Source organism: Danio rerio, chromosome 11, assembly GCF_052040795.2.
Source record: "Danio rerio strain M-AB ecotype USA chromosome 11, GRCz13ab, whole genome shotgun sequence".
Classification (NCBI taxonomy): Eukaryota; Metazoa; Chordata; class Actinopteri; order Cypriniformes; family Danionidae; genus Danio; species Danio rerio.
Window position 1 is genome coordinate 3,616,418 of NC_141031.1, and position 18,807 is coordinate 3,635,224.

The 18,807-nt window shown below is 34.0% G+C and overlaps 1 protein-coding gene and 1 long non-coding RNA gene across 5 annotated transcripts; one reads left to right on the forward strand and one right to left on the reverse strand.

Annotated features, from left to right (window-relative positions):
- Positions 1 to 200: 200 nt before the first annotated feature.
- Positions 201 to 12,302, reverse strand: ddx19b (DEAD-box helicase 19b). 4 transcript variants are annotated; one of them, XR_015501740.1, is made up of 12 exons: positions 12,116 to 12,302; positions 10,278 to 10,332; positions 10,116 to 10,187; positions 9,582 to 9,717; positions 9,310 to 9,402; positions 7,727 to 7,829; positions 7,523 to 7,637; positions 7,153 to 7,330; positions 5,015 to 5,252; positions 4,194 to 4,562; positions 3,235 to 3,979; positions 201 to 1,937 (listed from the first exon to the last, which is right to left on the reverse strand). XR_015501740.1 is itself a non-coding variant. In NM_173258.1 (12 exon segments), coding segments are annotated over 12 exon segments (1,464 nt in total). In that variant the 5' UTR covers positions 12,173 to 12,302; the 3' UTR covers positions 1,575 to 1,875.
- A 70-nt stretch (positions 12,303 to 12,372) lies between these two features.
- LOC141376508 (uncharacterized) lies at positions 12,373 to 18,270 on the forward strand. Its single transcript, XR_015502257.1, has 3 exons — positions 12,373 to 12,991; positions 13,093 to 13,114; positions 16,460 to 18,270. It is a non-coding gene; the product is annotated as an uncharacterized LOC141376508 (long non-coding RNA).
- Positions 18,271 to 18,807: the final 537 nt, after the last annotated feature.

The following is an 18,807-nucleotide window of genomic DNA, read 5'->3' on the forward strand; positions in this document are numbered from 1 at the left end:
TCTTTTAATTTCTAAATATATTTGGCGTCTAAAATAATATTTTAATAAATAAATCTGTTAAATGCACCAAAATACATTGCCTGAATTCACTGAGAAATGAAGAAAAATAATAACTTTCAAAATGGGGTGTACTCGTGTATAAGCTAAGCACTATACATGACAAACAAAAGCAGAAATGACATGAAGCTTGTCGAACACGCTTGGATTCATAGGTTTATTCTATCATACATCATTCAGTCGCCAACATCAGCACGAATGCAGCACACCCGAGAGCTGCTCCAAGACCCAAACGCAAGCATTCCCTCATCCGGTAACATCCAATCATAGTCCGTCTCAACACAAACCACTTTTAAAAAGATGCACACTTTGTGTGTGTCGTCAACATTCAACTGAGGTGAAACTCCAGGAATTATCATCCATTTCAAAAGGCTGATTTGTCAGCAAGAAGTGCATGTTCTCTAAAAACAAAACATCAACTAGACAAAGAAAACCACATCATTTTGAGGTGAACATGACAGTATATGAAGTGAAAACAGCAACGAATTGTCCTCGAGCATTATGAGTATTTCAGTTACGCTCTTTAAAAACAAAGCGAAAGCATAATAATGCAGGAATGTGTTTGATAATATCCACAAGTCCATTTATTATCTGAAGCAGCACCAGGTTAATTAGCTTCAACTAGACAGTCTTTGTTTAGATTTTACATACAACCAAAAATATAAACCTCTCTCTTTAATATAATCATAACAAGTCAAGTATAATTGACAGCTTTAATTAAACCGACAAGGCATCAGGAGATATATTGAGCAATCTAGAAAGTCTTCCCTTCAAAAGACGCGACTGAAATACTTGCGACAACACACACACCAATGAATAAAATGTCTAAAATGCATATATAGTGGAGCCGAGTGCAGTGCCTGTTGAGTTGAGAGTGGCTAATCTAAAATAGTCCTACGTGATGGTTACCCTGCCTGTTTTGAAGGCGGCTGAAAATGGGAATGCAGCACAGCCTTTACCGTGAACAAATACGTTAACATACTTAAACCTGATCGTTTGCAATTCAGTGCAGTCTCCTACCGCATAACGGCTACAGAAAATCCTCCACCTTCATTACACTGCATCTGCTTAATATATAGTGATCATTTCACTCTTTGTACTTGTTAAATATGGACAATAATATTCCTACAAACAAACACAGAGGCTTGTTTTTAGATGTCAAGTACTAGCGAATCCATAGGAGGCACAAATCTTTGGCTTTCGCATGATTTTAGATTAATAACAGGACTTTGGCGATGGTTTCTCTTGAATTCGAAGCCAATAAGAGCGAGCTTACTTTCACTTCTGGTTGTAATGAGGTATTAAAATGTGTAACAATGACAAATCTCATTTAATACAGTTGAAAACCCTGCTTTAGATTGATCGTTTTAGGAAGAGTCAACAAAACCTATATGTACTTGAATGCAACAATTAATAATAATATCGATGAACACACTTGAATGAAAGACGATGATCCACTAAACGTTCTGGGTTTGGAGTTCCATGATAAAACTCAATATAGGAGTTCATGATTTTTATTTTTTGAAGGCAGGCGATTTTAAAAAGGTGCATGATGTAACGGTTAATCTTGAAAAGGCATATTCTCCTTGTCAGTGTCCCAGACGGCTCCCGCAGGATTCTCGTAGACGTGACGTTAAGACTACACATTCAGCATTTATTAAGTACAAAGAGTGAAACAAAATAAAAGACCTATAAAAACACCATCTGAGATAAAACTGCTCCACATGTAAACATCCGCTCTGGCACAGCTCTGCTTCCAGCCTCTGAATTAAAATGTAGCGTGAGCACAGTCCTATTGTAAACGTCACAGGCGGACGCTCAGTTGGCGATCTTCTCGATCTCATCCAAATCATCGGTGTCCAGTTTCTCAATTTTCTTATCTGTAATAAAGAGACGAATCAATTCAGTCAACTTTCAGAGTCAATGTAAAAAAGATAAAATTAAATAAAATAAAAATTGGTTTCATAGTAAATGAAGAGATAGAGAGATCTAGATGTATATTTCTAGATATAGATATATAGATGTAGACAAATATAGATATATATATAGATTGATGTAGATCTAGATAGAGATGTCGATAATACAAATATAGACAGATAGACATATATAGATGTAGATATATCAAGACTATATATATATATATATATATATATATATATATATATATATATATATATATATATATATATATATATATATATATAACGTATATAGAGATGTAGATATATAAATAGATGTAGATATACAGATAGATGTAGATGTATAGATATATAGATGTAGTTAAATATAAAGATATAGATATACAGATAGATGTAGATGTATAGATATATAGATGTAGTTAAATATAAAGATATAGATATACAGATAGATGTAGATGTATAGATATATAGATGTAGTTAAATATAAAGATATAGATATACAGATAGATGTAGATGTATAGATATATAGATGTAGTTAAATATAAAGATAGATAGATAGATAGATAGATAGATAGGCAGGCAGGCAGGCAGGCAGGCAGACAGATAGGTAGATGTGTAGCTATATAGACATATAGATGTAGATAAATATATATAGATTGATGTAGGTAAATAGATAGGTGTATATACATTAATAAAGACGTATATCGATAGAGATGTAGATATATAGATAGATGTAGATATATAAATAAAGACATTTATAGATAGATAGATGTAGATATATAAAGAGATGTAGGTAGATAGATAGATAGATAGATTTGTAGATCTAGATAGATGTAGATGTATAAATGGATAGATATATAGATGTAGTTACATAAATAGACATATATATTTATATAGATAGATAGATAGATGGATAAATGGATGTAAATATACAAATATAGAGAGACCGATATAGATGGATAGATGTAAATGTAGATGTATAGATAGAGATGTAGACTTGTAGATAGATGTACATACAAAGACATATAGATATAGATGGATATATTTAGCAGGGTGTAGATATGTAAATTAAGCCACAGACAGACAGACAGACAGACAGGGTAAATAGGGTATGTTAAGCACTGTACATTTTTTAGCATAAGAAAATAAAGAAAAACATTAACTAGAAACGAAAAACTAGAATACACAATGATCGGACACAAAGTATAATATCATTAGGAAAGCTCCAGGTAAAACTTGTGTTGAGAATGTGACGTACTGAAGTGGTCTTGGATGCGGTTGAGAATGTTCATGCTAAACTTGCTGTCCACCATGTTGATCGCCAGCCCTCTTTTGCCGAATCGCCCAGTACGCCCAATTCGGTGCAGATACGTCTCATTATCAGGGTTGCCGTCCTTGTCCACTGGCAGATCGAAGTTGATCACCACTGACACTTGCTCCACATCGATACCTGGTAGAAAGCAAACATTTGAAAATGCAGTTACTGTCTTTACCATGCGAAAATTAGTCGTCCTTAATATCCTCCACAGCAATGCAGAGAATTTATATTCCACTCCTGCAACATGACGGCTGAACAACAGCATTAAGTACCATGACTATGTTTACATGGAAATCTAATTATTAACCTTAATCTAAATAAATAAATGATATGATTAAGGTGTTCGAGTTGCTTTCATATTTCGATTAATGCAGGGGTGTTTAACCCTGTTCTTGGAGATCTACCTTCCTGCAGTTTAGATGCAACCTCGATCAAACACACCAGACTTTAATTACCAACCAAATTGGATCTGAAGTAGCACTTGGTAATAAAAGACTACTGTATACAGTACTGTGCCAATTTTACCAGCTGGAAACAGTCTGGCCATTCTCCTCTGGCATCAACAAGGCATTCGCGCCCACAGAACTGCTGCTCACTGGATATTTCCTCTTTTTAAGATCATTCTCTGTAAACCCTAGAGATGGTTGTGCATGAAAATCCCAGTAGATCACCAGTTTCTGAAATACTCAGACCATCCCGTCTGTCACTTACAGCTAGGCCACGTTCAAAGTCACTTATATCACCTCTCTTCCCAATTCTGATGCTCTTCTTGATCTTCGCTACATGCCTAAATGCATTGAGTTGCTGCCATATGATTGGCTGATTAGAAATTTGCATTAATGGGCAGTTGTACCTAATAAAGTGGCCGGCAGTTTCTGTCATGGCAGTTTCTGAAATACTCAGACCAGCATGTCTGGAACCAATATAAATGCCACGTTCATAGAGTAACTGCCATGTGATTGGCCGATTAAAAATTTGCGTTAAGCAGTTGGACAGGTGTACCTAATAAAGTGGCCGGTGAGTAAATATTCATATACAATCTAAAACAGATTTCAGATGCTGGACACCTCAGGCAGCGTATAGTGTATAATAAATCAGTATGCACCTCTGGCACAGACGTTAGTGGTAACCAGGACTTTCTCTTTGCCGTCTCGGAAGCGTTCAATGACCGCTGCTCTCTGCTCCACCTGCATCTCTCCACTTAGCAGCGCCACCTGGTGTCCTTCTCTGGACAGCTCTCCTGCCAACCACCCGGCAGTTTTCCTGGTCTGCGATGGAAAAATCATACAGTTATAAACCAGTAAAACACACATTACTTCAGCTGCTTTTTGCTGTGATTGTTTAAGTACAAATGAAGCCAAAAGCTGAATAATATTGACTTTCATTTTGATAAGATTATTATGCCTTCCCTATTGGTATATTATTATCAATTAAAATTTACATTTTATAAATAAAATGTATTTGATTTAAAAAAAAAATTGTATCATCATTATTATATTATTTAGCTTGATTTAAGGAAAAACTCACTTTTAACCAGATTAAGTCACTGAAATAAACCCCCATAATTATAAATATGTATAAAACTGTGAATTTTCTTAGTAAGAAATCTGAAAAGTTTAAGACATCATATTCATTACATTAAGACATACAAGATGATACCCATGGTTCCCTTTACATAAATGAATGGTGGCTCAATATTTGCAGATGATATTGCACATACATGGCAGAAGATCATAGCCTGTGCGATGGTTATGGCTCCGTAGATGTTGCACAAAGCCTGGAATTTCTCCTCCTTGCTGTTGCAGATGACATAATACTGCTTGATGGAGTCTAGAGTCTCTTCTTCACGCTTGAGTTTGATAATGTTGGGGTCGGGAACGATTCTCTTTGCGAAATTCCACACCGTTTCTTCAAATGTGGCAGAGAACAACAGCATCTGGCAAGTTTTAGGAAGCATCCTATATATAAAACAATAACTGGTTAAAACACTCATTTTTAATTCTACGTTCAAAAAGACACTTACAAAAATTGAGGCACCGAACATTTAAAATGGTAAAGTTAAGATTGCAGATCGACAATATATAGCCAAGCCTAATTTGGCTCTTGCTGATTTCATTATTTAAATCCATTATTATCAAACACAAAGCAGAAACCTGAGAGAGTACAGTAGTTCATGTTGACCAAATCACTCAAGAAAAGCATCAAACACTGGCCTTCGCATTCAGACCGGATTAGATTAGTCAGATTTATTAATTAATTTTGCATTCTGCATATCAACTTCAATAATTTTTACTAGCCAGTGACAATTCTGTCATGGTGTGCATACAATATCAATGTGGTCACAGTTTTATATACAACCCCAAATCTAAAAAAGTTGGAACAGTGTGGAAAACGCAAATAAAGAATAAAAATAAATAAATGAAAGTAGTGATTTCTACATTAACTTTGATTTGTATTTTATTGCAGACAACACAGCAAACATCAATGTGCTCCTCATGATTTGCTTTCTTTTCTACATAAACATTCCAGTTTTGGTTCTTGCAACATGAAAAAAAAGTTGGAGCAGTAAAGCTTTTACCACTTTGTAATGTTGCCATTCTTTTTCACAGCACTTAAAAGACGTTTAGGGACTGAAGACACCAAGTGATGAAGTGTTTCAGGTGTAATTCTGTCCCATTCTGCAAACAAGTCTAAAAGTGGGCAACAGTACGGGGTCTTCGTTGTTGCATATTGTGAATCAAAATGCACCACACATTCTCTAATGGAGACAGGTCGGAACTGCAGGCAGGCCAGTCAAGTACCTGTATCCTCATCCTCTGCAGCAGGACTTTGTAATGTGTGCAGAATGTGGTTGTGCATTGTCTTGTTGAAATATGCATGGGTGTCCCTGGAAAAGATGGCAAAATCTTCATGCACTTTTCAGCATTAATGGTGCATCACAGAAGTGCAAGTTACCTTTGTCAAGGGCACTAACGCAACCCAATATTATGACAGACCCTGGCCTTTGGATTTGTTGCTGGTAACAGTCTGGACGATCCTTTTCTTCTTTGGTCCAAAGCACATGGTGTCCATAAGTCCCAAAAAACACTGATTCATCTGAACACAGTACATATTTCCAATGTGTGATGGTCCATCCCAGATGCCTCTGAGTTCAGAGAAGTCGATGGCGCTTCTGGACACTGTTAACATAGGGCTTCCTTTTGGCACAGTACAGTTTTAACTAGCATTTGTGAATGTAACAACATACTCAAGGTTTTGTCAAAGTAAACGAGAGCACATGTGCTGATGTCACTTATAGATACAAGACTATTCTTGATGCAGCGCCGCCTGAGAGATCGGAGATCACGGTTGTTCAGCTTAGGCTTGTGCCCTTGTTCTTTAAGCACTAAATATCTCCAGACTCCTTCAATCTATTAATGATGTTCTGCCCCGTTAAAGGTAAAATATCCAAATGTCTTCCTATCTTTCTTTGGGGAACAGTTTTTACATTTTAATAATGTGTTTGTTGGCAAACTGGTGATCCTCTGCCCATCTTTGCTCCTAAAGGACTAGACCTTTCTTGGATGCTGCTTTTGTACCAAATCGTAATTACAATCACCTGTTGACATCACCTGTTTCAAATCACATCATTATTAACCAATTTACCAGATTACTAGCCCTAAACTGCTCCAGAAGGATGCATGTTAACAAATGAAATGGAGCAGACAAAACATGAAATTTTGTGTTCATATTGTCTGCAATGAAATAAGTCAAAGTAAATTTGGAAACCCCTTTCTTTTTTTATTAGCGTTTTCCATACTATCCTAACTTTTGCTGATTTGCACTTGCATTTAGCAGACTATGAAGGAAAGCTCATACCTCTGGATGCGAATGCTCTGGTCTTGATGACCCTGTGTGGCGATCATGACGTCAGCCTCGTCCAACACAAACACCTTGATCTTCTTAGGATCGATGAATTTCAGCTTTTGGCACCAATCCAGAACAGTACCAGGAGTGCCAATCACGATCTGCTCCTGCAGTTTTGTACCCCGCTCCACTGGATCAAACAAAACACCAAGCTTATGATGTCGTTTTGCATTTTTAAATAAGTTTTAATTTCGAAATGATTTATAAATTTGCTGTAAATTTCAGATTGTTCCATTAAAACCTGTTCGTTTTAGTTCGAACAACCTTACTTGGTGTTTTTGACTAATAAACTGGACGCCTGCTTCATCCGGCTCACACTTACATTTGTTTCCTCTGATGGCGTACACTAGCTGGACTTCAGGGTAATGTTTCCCCATCTGCTCGATGACCTTCCCAGTCTGTAGGGCCAGCTCATATGTGGGGGACACACACAGACACTGGGCGGAGAGAGCCGGAGTCACATTAACATCACAACATCTGGTTCATTCGCATGCATTAGATTCACTGATTCTGATGCGCTTCATACCTGAGGCCATTTGTTCTCAGGGTCCACGTGACTTAACATGGCCAGCACGAAGGCAGCCGTTTTACCTGTTCCTGACTGAGACTGAGCGATCAGATTCTGTGGACTGGAGGAGAAGATTGGTTCGGTTTCGTATTCTGTTCTCATTAAGCACAACACTTAAGTCAAAAACAGTTCTCACATTGATCAGTTTTAGGTTGAGCAATTTCTGTTTTTATAATGCAGTGTTTCAGATTGATTTTCAATTCAATGTATATTAAATGTTTATTAAAATGATATTTAAATAGAATTATATAGGTCTATTCTATCTGTATATAACTTCAATAGGACTGAATTATTTTATTATTATTAGTAACATTTCTATTACTAAACATTATTATTTTAAGTGGATAATCTAATCCTATATAAATAAATAAATATATATAATTATATAGGCGTATTCAATTTATATAATTTTAATAAGACAGAATTATTTTATTAATAGACATTTAGCATACTAAACGTTTTATTTTTTCACGCTTCACTACCACATTTGTCCATTTCTAACTGGATGTGAGAATTTAATCATGCATGTGTGATCATTAAAAGCTCAAGTTGTTTTAAATATAGATGCGCGACAAATAGAGAAATCGAAACCACTTGCGATTTCCAAATGCTTCTTTGTAAAGAATTTCTTTCAATATCGTGAATTATTTCTGATAGCTATATTAAATATGATTATAGGCTTATATAAATTTATAACCCTTCCTACCTCCAGTATCTTTTTATTAGCTACATTTAATGGTATTCTAATTATGTCTCTGATGTGTAGGGTACTAAAACGTCATCAGTTATCTCATTAAAAACGTGCAAGCATTATGCTGCGCTTTCATAATTGTTAAAAATATATAGGCCTATGTTGTCTATATTGGATGGGTTCTACCCAATATATAGGCCTATGTTAGATGGGGTTGGGGATAGCCTACGCACTTATGCAACAAAAGCTTGATTGTGATGGAGAAATGAACCAACGAGATATGCGGCTCGGCTCACCCTCTGTGCAGAAATTTCCTATTAATTAAGTTTAAAAGCACCACGAAGACCAAGGCGAACAGGGACCTAATGTATTGTGAGTGTTTATATAAAGAGAGTGTTTTGTGACCACCCCAAGTTACAGAATTTGTTAATTTTGAGGACTAATTCATCATCTCCTCCCCTGCCTTTTTCCTATGAAATGTCAAACGAGACGCTGGTGCATTATTTTAGGCAAGTAGCTGTGATGAATGTGAAATATTTGATATGCGATATATTTCAATTTTTTACATTGTCGACAAAATTATTCAGATATTATCACTAATATTTAATATATCGCTCAGCCCAAATTGGAAGAGAGAGAAAGTTGAGTTTACTGCCATATCAGCTTCTCTGGCTATTTCTTAGCAAAACCAGATCAAATCTACAACATTTTATAAAAATCACTTTTATATAATAATACAAATAATAACAATAAAAAGACATCAACAGCAATAAATAAGATCAAATACATAAAATAATCTAAAATAGTTTTAAGCTTTCATTTAAATGGGAGTAAAAAAAAAAAAACTTACGGTTCAGCGAGCATCATGGGCAATGCAGTCTCCTGGATTTTGGAGGGTCTATTAAAACCCATGGCATACACTCCTTGCAATAGCTGAGGTTTCCTGGTATAAATCAATAAAATATATGTAAATTATTCACATATATTAAACTAAAGAATTGCACCACTAATAGTTCTTAAGTCTTTGTTCTTAATTTGCAAATATTATATCATCATTATTCAACTGACACAAAACTGGAAGTGTAAATAAAAAAATATATATATAAAAAAAGACAAACTTACAGTCGCAGCTCTTCAAATGATTTGACAGAGTATAGCGGAGAGCTCGGATCCCTCTGAAGGACTTCAACTTGATTGGTGGTGTTGACTAGATTACTGCGTATCAGTTTATTCAGCAGTGACTGTGCTGCCTTGTCATCTGCAATTCAGTTCAGACATAAAATACAAAGTTACTTTTTGAAGCGGATCAAGGTTGTCATAAAACTATTGAACAACCATTCTTGTGACAATTGATCTAGCATTAGTTTTTTTATTCAAATGTTGACTGCACGCACAAACTAAGACTGAGGTAAAGTTGGTTTTAGATTCGCACATTTGGATTTTCACGTTCAATTAAATGGTAAAACAGAATTTAAAAAAGGCCAATAAAGATTAATACAGACACAACATACATTTTGTAGACTAACTCTGTGTTTTAAAACAGCTGATCTCTATGGAAGGTTGTGACAATATAGTTTACACCCACGCCAACACGGGGAGAACATGCAAACTCACCTCAACTCTAACTACAGTGATGACACTATCACAGTTCCTCACCTTTATCATCCTCCTCTGTTTTATCAGCATTTGCTTCTGTTTTTGCTTCGGTCTTCGCTTCTGTCTTCGCTCCTTAAATTTCACATTAAAAACATTATTATGAGAATCCCTAATCTGCCTAAACACACCAAACTGTATTCTACTAATTAAGCCAAATCTCACCATTTGCTTCAGCTGTCGGCTTCTCCTCTTTTTCACTTATTTGCAAGGTGCTTATCTGTAAGTTAAACCCAAGTAAGTGATCTACAACCAAATTTATAATTGGACAGAGTTTAAGTTACCACAAAATTAAAGTTTTCAGCGGTGTCTAAACTAGGCATGGCCCAGTATAAGATTCTGACAGTATAAAAACATAACAGATTCACGATATTATAAATACTGCCCTAAAATATATTCATTTTAAATGTCTGGGTAAAACAACAACACAGTATTTTCCCTTTGAAAATATATTTTATTTTTTGAAAGATTTAAAATATTTTGCCGCTTTAAACATGTCTGAATAATGAAAATGAATCAGACTTTTGCGGTCTTCATTCGTTTCAAAAACACAGATTACATTACAATTTAAAACAGCATCTTTGGATATCTTTTCTGCTGGAGATATGTTGTCAAAGTAAATTAAAAATCGCACACATACCCATTACAGAAAATTAGCCGTTTTAAAACCTTAACTTTCCAAACCATGGTATGTATACCTTGAAACGGTTATCGTCCCATGCCTAATCCAAACTCGGTCCTGGAGGGCCAGTGTCCTGCAAAGTTTAGTTCCAACCCCAATTAGACCCACCTGAACCAGCTAATCAAGCTTTTTCTAGGTGACTTATACATACAGGTAAAGTTGGTTTTATATTCGAACATTCATTCATTTAGAAGCCCCTATATTGTTTACTATGTTACTTGAATATTCGATTGGAATTAGCACGCAAGTATGACTTGCAAACAACATTAACACTATCTAATTCAATGTGAACAATACTGTTCTTTGATAGTGATTGGCTGCTAATATGATTTTCCTATTTAGAATTTGCAAACAATACTTTCCTGAAATTATATTATTAAGGAGAAAGTCTGAATATAAAACCAACTTTACCTCTATAACTTGTACTAAAAACTTCCAACTTCAGCACGAGCTGCCTGGAACAAAACTATGCAGGACACCGGCCCTCCAGGACCGAGTTTGGACACCCCTGGTCTATAGTTAGATCCTTGGTGCCCAAACCTGGTCCTGGAGGGCCGGTGTCCTGCAGATTTTAATTCCAACTTGCCTCAACAAACCTGCATGAATGTTTCTAGATAGCCTAGTAAGAGCTTGATTAGATGGAGGTAAAGTTGGTTTTATATTTGCACATTCCATCATTTAACAGTCTCTATATTGTTTACCATGTTACTTTGAAAATTCTAACGAAATTAGCACGCAAGTATGACTTCTAAACAACATTAACACGATCTAATTCACTGTGGACAATGTTGTACTTTGATAGTCATTTGCTGCTAATATGATTTCCCCATTTAGAAAACTTTTCTATAATTATATTATTATGGTGAATATCCGAATATAAAACCAACTTTACCCATCTTGAATAGCTAGCCCAGGTGTTTCTGATTGGGGTTGGAACTAAACTTTGCAGGACACTGGCCCTCTAGGATAGAGTTTGGAACCCCCGAGTTAGACTAACAACAAACCTCTTTATTAAGGTAACATTCGGAGTCATTTTAAAGATTCTAATGGGTCAACGTATTAAATACATAATACAGAAAAGCAACCACAATATTAGTACAGCAACACTATTGACTATACTTAAGTTATGCTTATTTAAAGTTTTGATAAAGAGCTTAATGTTAGGTCACCAATATTAAAATCTCATATTAAATGTTCAACTATATAAAGCTAAAATCTAGACAGTCTTTTTTAAGATTGAGAAAGTTATATTTGGCAAAAGGTTGACTATTCAGTAACTTAGTTTAGTAACGTTAATGCGCTGTATTTTCGCTAAACTCACCGATTCCGCTGCAGCTTCTTGTTCATCGACAGCCTGGGCCCACGAATCTGTTGCCATGTCCTTCTTTTTAAAGTAAAACGCCTATTTTAAAAACTGTATTCTGTGTAACAGTAGATTTCAAAATCAAGCAGCACTTAAATCCTTAATAAAATGAAACTAAACAGACTTGAAAGCAAGAAATTCATACAATGGCGTGCGGCTTTCCTCGCTTCTTATGGGTTGCGAGTCTCACACCTCCGTGCGGAAACAAGTTCAGTAGAACGTGGTTCCTCCTGAAGGTTCCGCGGAAAACTTATTGTGCATCACACACGAAACAAAAAGTTTTTAGTTCAATGGCTTCATTATCATCATATGCATTATTATATGAAGTTTGATAGATTTATTTTTATTTTACACTGATCTTTACGGAGTGTAATTCAATTAAACTGAATAATTTACTTCATAAAGTCACCTTATTACCACCTCGTTGCAGAGCTAGATTATTTTATAATGCCTACATACAATCTATTATTTCAACAGCTTTTTTAAAATAACTTTAACCCATTGACAAAAAAGTGTATAACAGTGTCATAATAAATAAAAATCAAGTTAGAAATCACATTATTTTTTGTTTGTCGCATGTAGTGGACCATTTATGTGCTGTGGGAAAAGGTGTTTTACAATCCGGCTAACGTTACCACTGCAAGTATATTTCAAACCTGTAGGAAGCCCTGCACACTGAGGTGATCTCACGAGGAAATTTTACTATTTTACGTTTTGTCAGTTTAGTGGCTATTTAGAGGAAACCCACGCCAACACTGGGAGAACATGCAAACTCTACACAGAGATGCCAACTGGCCCAGCGGGGACTCAAACCAGCGACCTTCTTGCTACGAGGTGACAGTGCTAACCACTAAGCCATAAGTGTGGCCATAAATCTTCTTGCTTAATTTTTCTCCAGTGTCTTTTCACTGACTTTAGTCGCTTTTTTGTTTCAGTGTTTTCATCTTCAGGGAAAAGGTTAGTCGATTTGGTGTGAAAATGTGTAAGTACAATGACTTGTCCCAGTTGGTCTACTGCGTGCATCAAAAGATTCCTTGTACAGCGCTTCATAATAGCTGTAACTCTTTCTAAAGTGCTCTTGGATGCGGTTAAGATTGCTCATGCTAAAGTTGCTGTCCACCCATGTTGATTGCTTGATTGATTGTTGAATGTTATTAACGTCTTTTTGAACATCGTCATCGATATATATGATTAATAAATATTGTACACAATAAACAATAGTGTTTACTTTACTTTATTTCACAAATATTGCAATCGAGACGGCTGAATGGGGAGCATTGTTTCCGATCGCCATTCAATATAGTAGAGTGAACAGTTTTTTATCAGTCATCATAGCTGATCAGTCATTATTATCTGACAATTATATGGCAAATACTCGTTTGCTGGCCTTGCTGAATGATCTAATTTGGACAGGTTTAATTTATAAAATGGATTAATTTATGATGAAGGAAATAATAGCAAGTTAATATAGGCAATAATACATTATATGTAATAAAAATCTTTTTACATGTAACAAATGTAGAACACTACATTAATATTTTACTAATGCTATTTAATAGTGTTTATCAGCTTAATTTTATAATAAACTTTTAATCAATGATTTCCCACATTTAATTTAATACTAAAGTAATAAGAAAACAAATAGGAACAAATTAACTATTAATAATAAAAAACTCATAAGTACATACACACACACACACACACACACACACACACACACACACACACACACATACACACACACACACACATATATATATATATAGAAAGATATGATATATATGTTTATATATATATAAAGATAGTAGTTTATATATAAACTATAATTATAATCAGTTAAGATAATCAGTTTAAACTATAAAAAAAAAAAAAAATATATATATATATATATATATATATATATATATATATATATATATATATATATATATATATATGTTGTTTAAATGATTTACTAGTAGGATAATTTATTTTAAAGTGACATATTATTGTTTGCTTTTTATATTTTACGACAAAGGGATTTTAACCAAGTGTGATAATATTAGGAAGTTAAATTAGTTTATTACACTTAATCCAACAATTAGACGGTCTATTATGTTTTCTTTGTGTATATGGACACATGAATAAAGTCATAAATGTCTTTAACCAATTATTTCTATTTACATAATTTGAGTTCAGAAACTGCAGAGATGTTAAAATTATCATTACGATATAATAATAATAATGACTGAAATGGGAAACCATATTTGTGAAATTCAATAGGTGGCGATAATGCTAAAGAGTTAGTTACCATATGTGGTTTGCCTAGATTGTGTGTGCCTAAAACGTGTGTGGTTCTGCGGGCCTGCAGCTGGATATTATTGGACTCTCCAACATTGCAATTCAAAGAGCAGGAGCAGATTCTGATATCAGCAGTTCTCTCTGTAGCCTGTAGATGCTGCCCCAATCCTTTCAAACAAAGACAGGCAAACCTATTTGACAACCACAAGAATATACCTGAATGAGACATAATATATTTAAAACAGGGGGAACTGTCTGTTATTCAATAACATAATAGTCAGTTACTACCAGTGTTCAATATTTAAACATAAGACATAAGAGAGAGGAATATATATATTTCCTCAGTTTGTTTTAACAGAGCAGATTTTTTTTAAAACACATTTCTAAACATCATCATTATAATAACTCATTTCTAATAACTGAATTCTTTTCTCTTTGCCATGATGACAGCACATTATATTTTACTAGATATTTTTAAGACACTTCTATACAGCTTAAATGACATTTAAAGGCTTGACCAGGTTAACTGGGGTAAAGTTAGGGTAATTATTAGGCAAGTCATTGTATAACAGTGGTTTGTTCTGTAGACAATTGAAAACAAATATTGCTTAATGAGGCTATAAAATTGACCCTAACATGTTTTTATTTTTAATTTTTAAAAATAAAAACTGGTTTTATTCTAGCCGAAAAAAACAAATAAGACTTTCGCTAGAAGAAATAACATTATAGGAAATTCTGTGAAAAAATTCCTTGCATACTATATACAATATAGTATATATATATATATATATATATATATATATATATATATATATATATATATATATATATATATATATATATATATATATATATACTATATTGTTCATCAGTTATTCGTAATATTACTATAGACGTTGTGAATGATTTAAGCTATTAACATTTTTGTTTTTATATGATCTTTATTGATTTTAGAACCTTTTAACACAAAAACAAAACAAACAAAGGAAAAAATGGGGAAAATATCAAACCTATATATAAATACACACATTATATTTGCCTATTTTTGTATCATTATTTTGCTGGTCAAAAGCCATCAGTGTGTGAATGTCAAAAAGACATAAAGGTTTTGACATCAATTTCGATTAGCATTTTTAACACTTTTTTTAATGTCATGTAGAACTGAATTTCGAAATAGTTTTGCAAAATAACATATGTAGGCTAATGGATGTTTTCAGTGGAGTGAGTTTCCACCGTTTCCTTACTCCACCAAAGTAAAAGAGTAAAGAGGAAAAATAAAGTAAAGAGAAAGTAAAGAGGCTGAATGGAGCAGGCTCGTTCTTTATCCTTGCGCTGCAGATGCTGTTTAACTGTTTTCTCGATAGTCAAGCGTTCAGGTTTTCCATTTACAAAGTTCACCATGTAAATAGCAAATGAGCATGGTGCGAAGCAACTGACTCATAAAGGAAACGTGAGATGTAACAGCAAAAGTAAATTCGGACACCCCTTAATGCTTTTGCGCCATGCACTTTAGACTATGCACCTAGATCTTCAAAATAGAGCCCGAGGTGTCTGCTGGGATAATTTAGTGCTTTCAGGAATATTCTGTTTCAGTACCAAGGATAAAAAGATCAGAACTTTTCCCCAAATTCTTCCATAAATAATGATATAAAGTTCCTATGTCTTTATTGTATTGATCATGAACGTTGGGCTTGAATTAGTAAAATAGTTCCAGAGTTTTGTATTTTATAATCCATATTTAATTGAAGCTCATATTAATTATCTGGGTTTGGGCCTATGTATTCACTCAAATGTTTCAAAACATCTGTAATAATTACCAATCAGTTATTGCAGCTACAAATGCAGCACTACTCTCATGCCATTTAAAAAATGCATCTGAACAGATCTACGTCATTATACGCTCTTGTTTTACATTGATTATCGGCTCTTTCACTATCAAGATCATGACAGTTCGTTTAATGGTGGCTCTCTTGTTAGTTTAAATGAGTAATTGATCGTGTTTTTTGTTCTCCTCTTCAATAGAGCGAGGGTCGCATTCTGCTTGTGTCTGAAGATTACATCAGTTCGAGTCGAGAGGCGTCCTTTTCTTCCCAAAAGTATTGGTAACTGTGGGGGGGAAGAGGGAAAACCTTGTCTTTTCATCTTCGCTGTTCATAATGACGAACTTCGCAAGTGTCCATGGCAACCAAAGATAGAAAGATTACGAAATGCACCTTCGCTACACAGTTTTCAGTTCAACCAAAAAATATATCTGTTTTCAGACACAGCTGATGACATGTATATGCAATACAGAAATCTCTGGGCCCCTGTTTTCACCTTTTCTTCCTAGCTGGCTGAACCACTCAGCCATTCTCTGCTCGGATGTGTACAATAAAACAACCTGAGATAGCACGAGTTATGTTATATTTGTTATTATAACACGGCTGTCTGGAATACTTGATCCTCATTGGTCAGTTGCAACACTCATTGAACACATCCCATTAACACCATTTTAATCGGAAATTCAAATCACAATTCATAAATTCAGATCACAATTATAAAATACGCTAAATAAATTCGTAAAATCAAATCCGAATTCATAAATTCGCAAATCCAATTCTTTAATTCAAATCACAATTCATAAATATGCAAATCCAATTCGTAAAATCAAATCACAATTCATAAATATGCTAATCCAATTCGTAAAATCAAATCACAATTCATAAATATGCTAATCCAATTCGTAAAATCAAATCACAATTCATAAATTCGCAAATCCAATTCTTAAATTCAAAACAATTCCGTAATATGCAAATCTAATTTGTAAATTCCAAACACAATATATAAATATGCAAATCCAGTTCGTAAATTTAAATCACAATTCATAAATATACAAATCCAAGTCATAAATTCAAAACACGATATATAAATACGCAAATCCAATTCATAAAATTAAATCACAATTCATAATTAAGCAAATCCAATTCATAAATTCAAACCACAATATATGAATACGCAAATCCAATTCGTAAATTCAAATCACAATTCATAAATACGCAAATCCAATTCGTACAATTAAATCACAATTCATAATTACGCAAATCCAATTCGTAAAATCAAATCACAATATATAAATATGCAAACCCAGTTCGTAAATTCAAATCACAATTCATAAATATGCAAACCCAATTCATAAAATCAAATCACAATTCATAAATACGCAAATCCAATTCTTAAATTCAAAACAATTCCAAAATATCCAAATCTAATTTGTAAATTCCAAACACAATTCATAAATATGCAAATCCAAGTCATAAATTCAAAACACGATATATAAATACGCAAATCCAATTCGTAAAATTAAATCACAATTCATAATTACGCAAATCCAATTCGTATATTCAAATCACAATTCATAAATTCGCAAATCCAATTCATAAATTCAAATCCAATACATAAATTCAAAACACAATATATAAATACACAAATCCAATTCGTAAAATTAAATGACAATTCATAATTACGGAAATCCAATTCGTAAATTCAAATCACAATATATGAATACGCAAATCCAATTGATAAATTCAAATCACGGTATATAAATACGCAAATCCAATTCATAAATTCAAATCACAATTCATGAATACGTAAATCCAAATCGTAAAATCAAATCACAATTCATAAGTTCAAATCTCAATTCATTAGTACGCAAATCCAATTTGTAAATTCAAAATATATCTGGCTCCATACAGAGACATCACCTATGTACTATATAACTGCAGGTTAACCATGTGTATGTGTGTGAATAAAAGTGCAACAGTATGATATTGATAAGCATTAACATTATCACAGTTAAAAAAAATCAAACAACACACACAGATCAGAGTTCTGACCAGAAAGTATTTTGTATCCAGAGGTGACTCTGCTTTATTGTGTTAGTAGACAAGCAATCATTCTCCAATGACGTGTTCCCAGTACCGCCTTATTGCGTTCTTAATAATACATTAGTTTCTTTATAATGCTGATACTCAATAGCTACGTGGGATCTTTTCATCATGATATACAGTTGAAGTCAGAATTATTAGCCCTCGTGAATTATTATATTTTCCCCCAATTTCTGTTTAAAAGACATTTTTTTCAGCACATTTATTAACATAATAGTTTTAATAACTCATTTCTAATAATTGATTAAATTTTTTTTTGCCATGATGACTACATATTTTACTGGATATTTTTCAAGATGCAGGGCCCTATCATACACCCGGCGCAATGTGGCGCAAGGCGCGGCGCAATAGTCTTTTGCTACTTTAAGCTCATTTTAAGGGTCATTTTGAGGTGTTGCGCCACGCTGTTCAAATAGCAAATGAATTTGCGCTCAAATGTGCGCCCAT

Bases quoted from the DNA above. Each gene is read 5' to 3' on its own strand.
- ddx19b (XM_087271774.1), bottom strand. From the start codon at position 5,338: ATGTTCGGTGCCTCAATTTTTGTAAGTGTCTTTTTGAACGTAGAATTA. The intron at 4,563-5,014 runs GTATGTGCAATA...TTTCCATCGCAG, and splicing joins AGGCTATGATCTTCTGCCAT to ACCAGGAAAACTGCCGGGTG. The intron at 3,427-4,399 runs GTGCATACTGAT...GCTTTCTACCAG, and splicing joins CACTAACGTCTGTGCCAGAG to GTATCGATGTGGAGCAAGTG.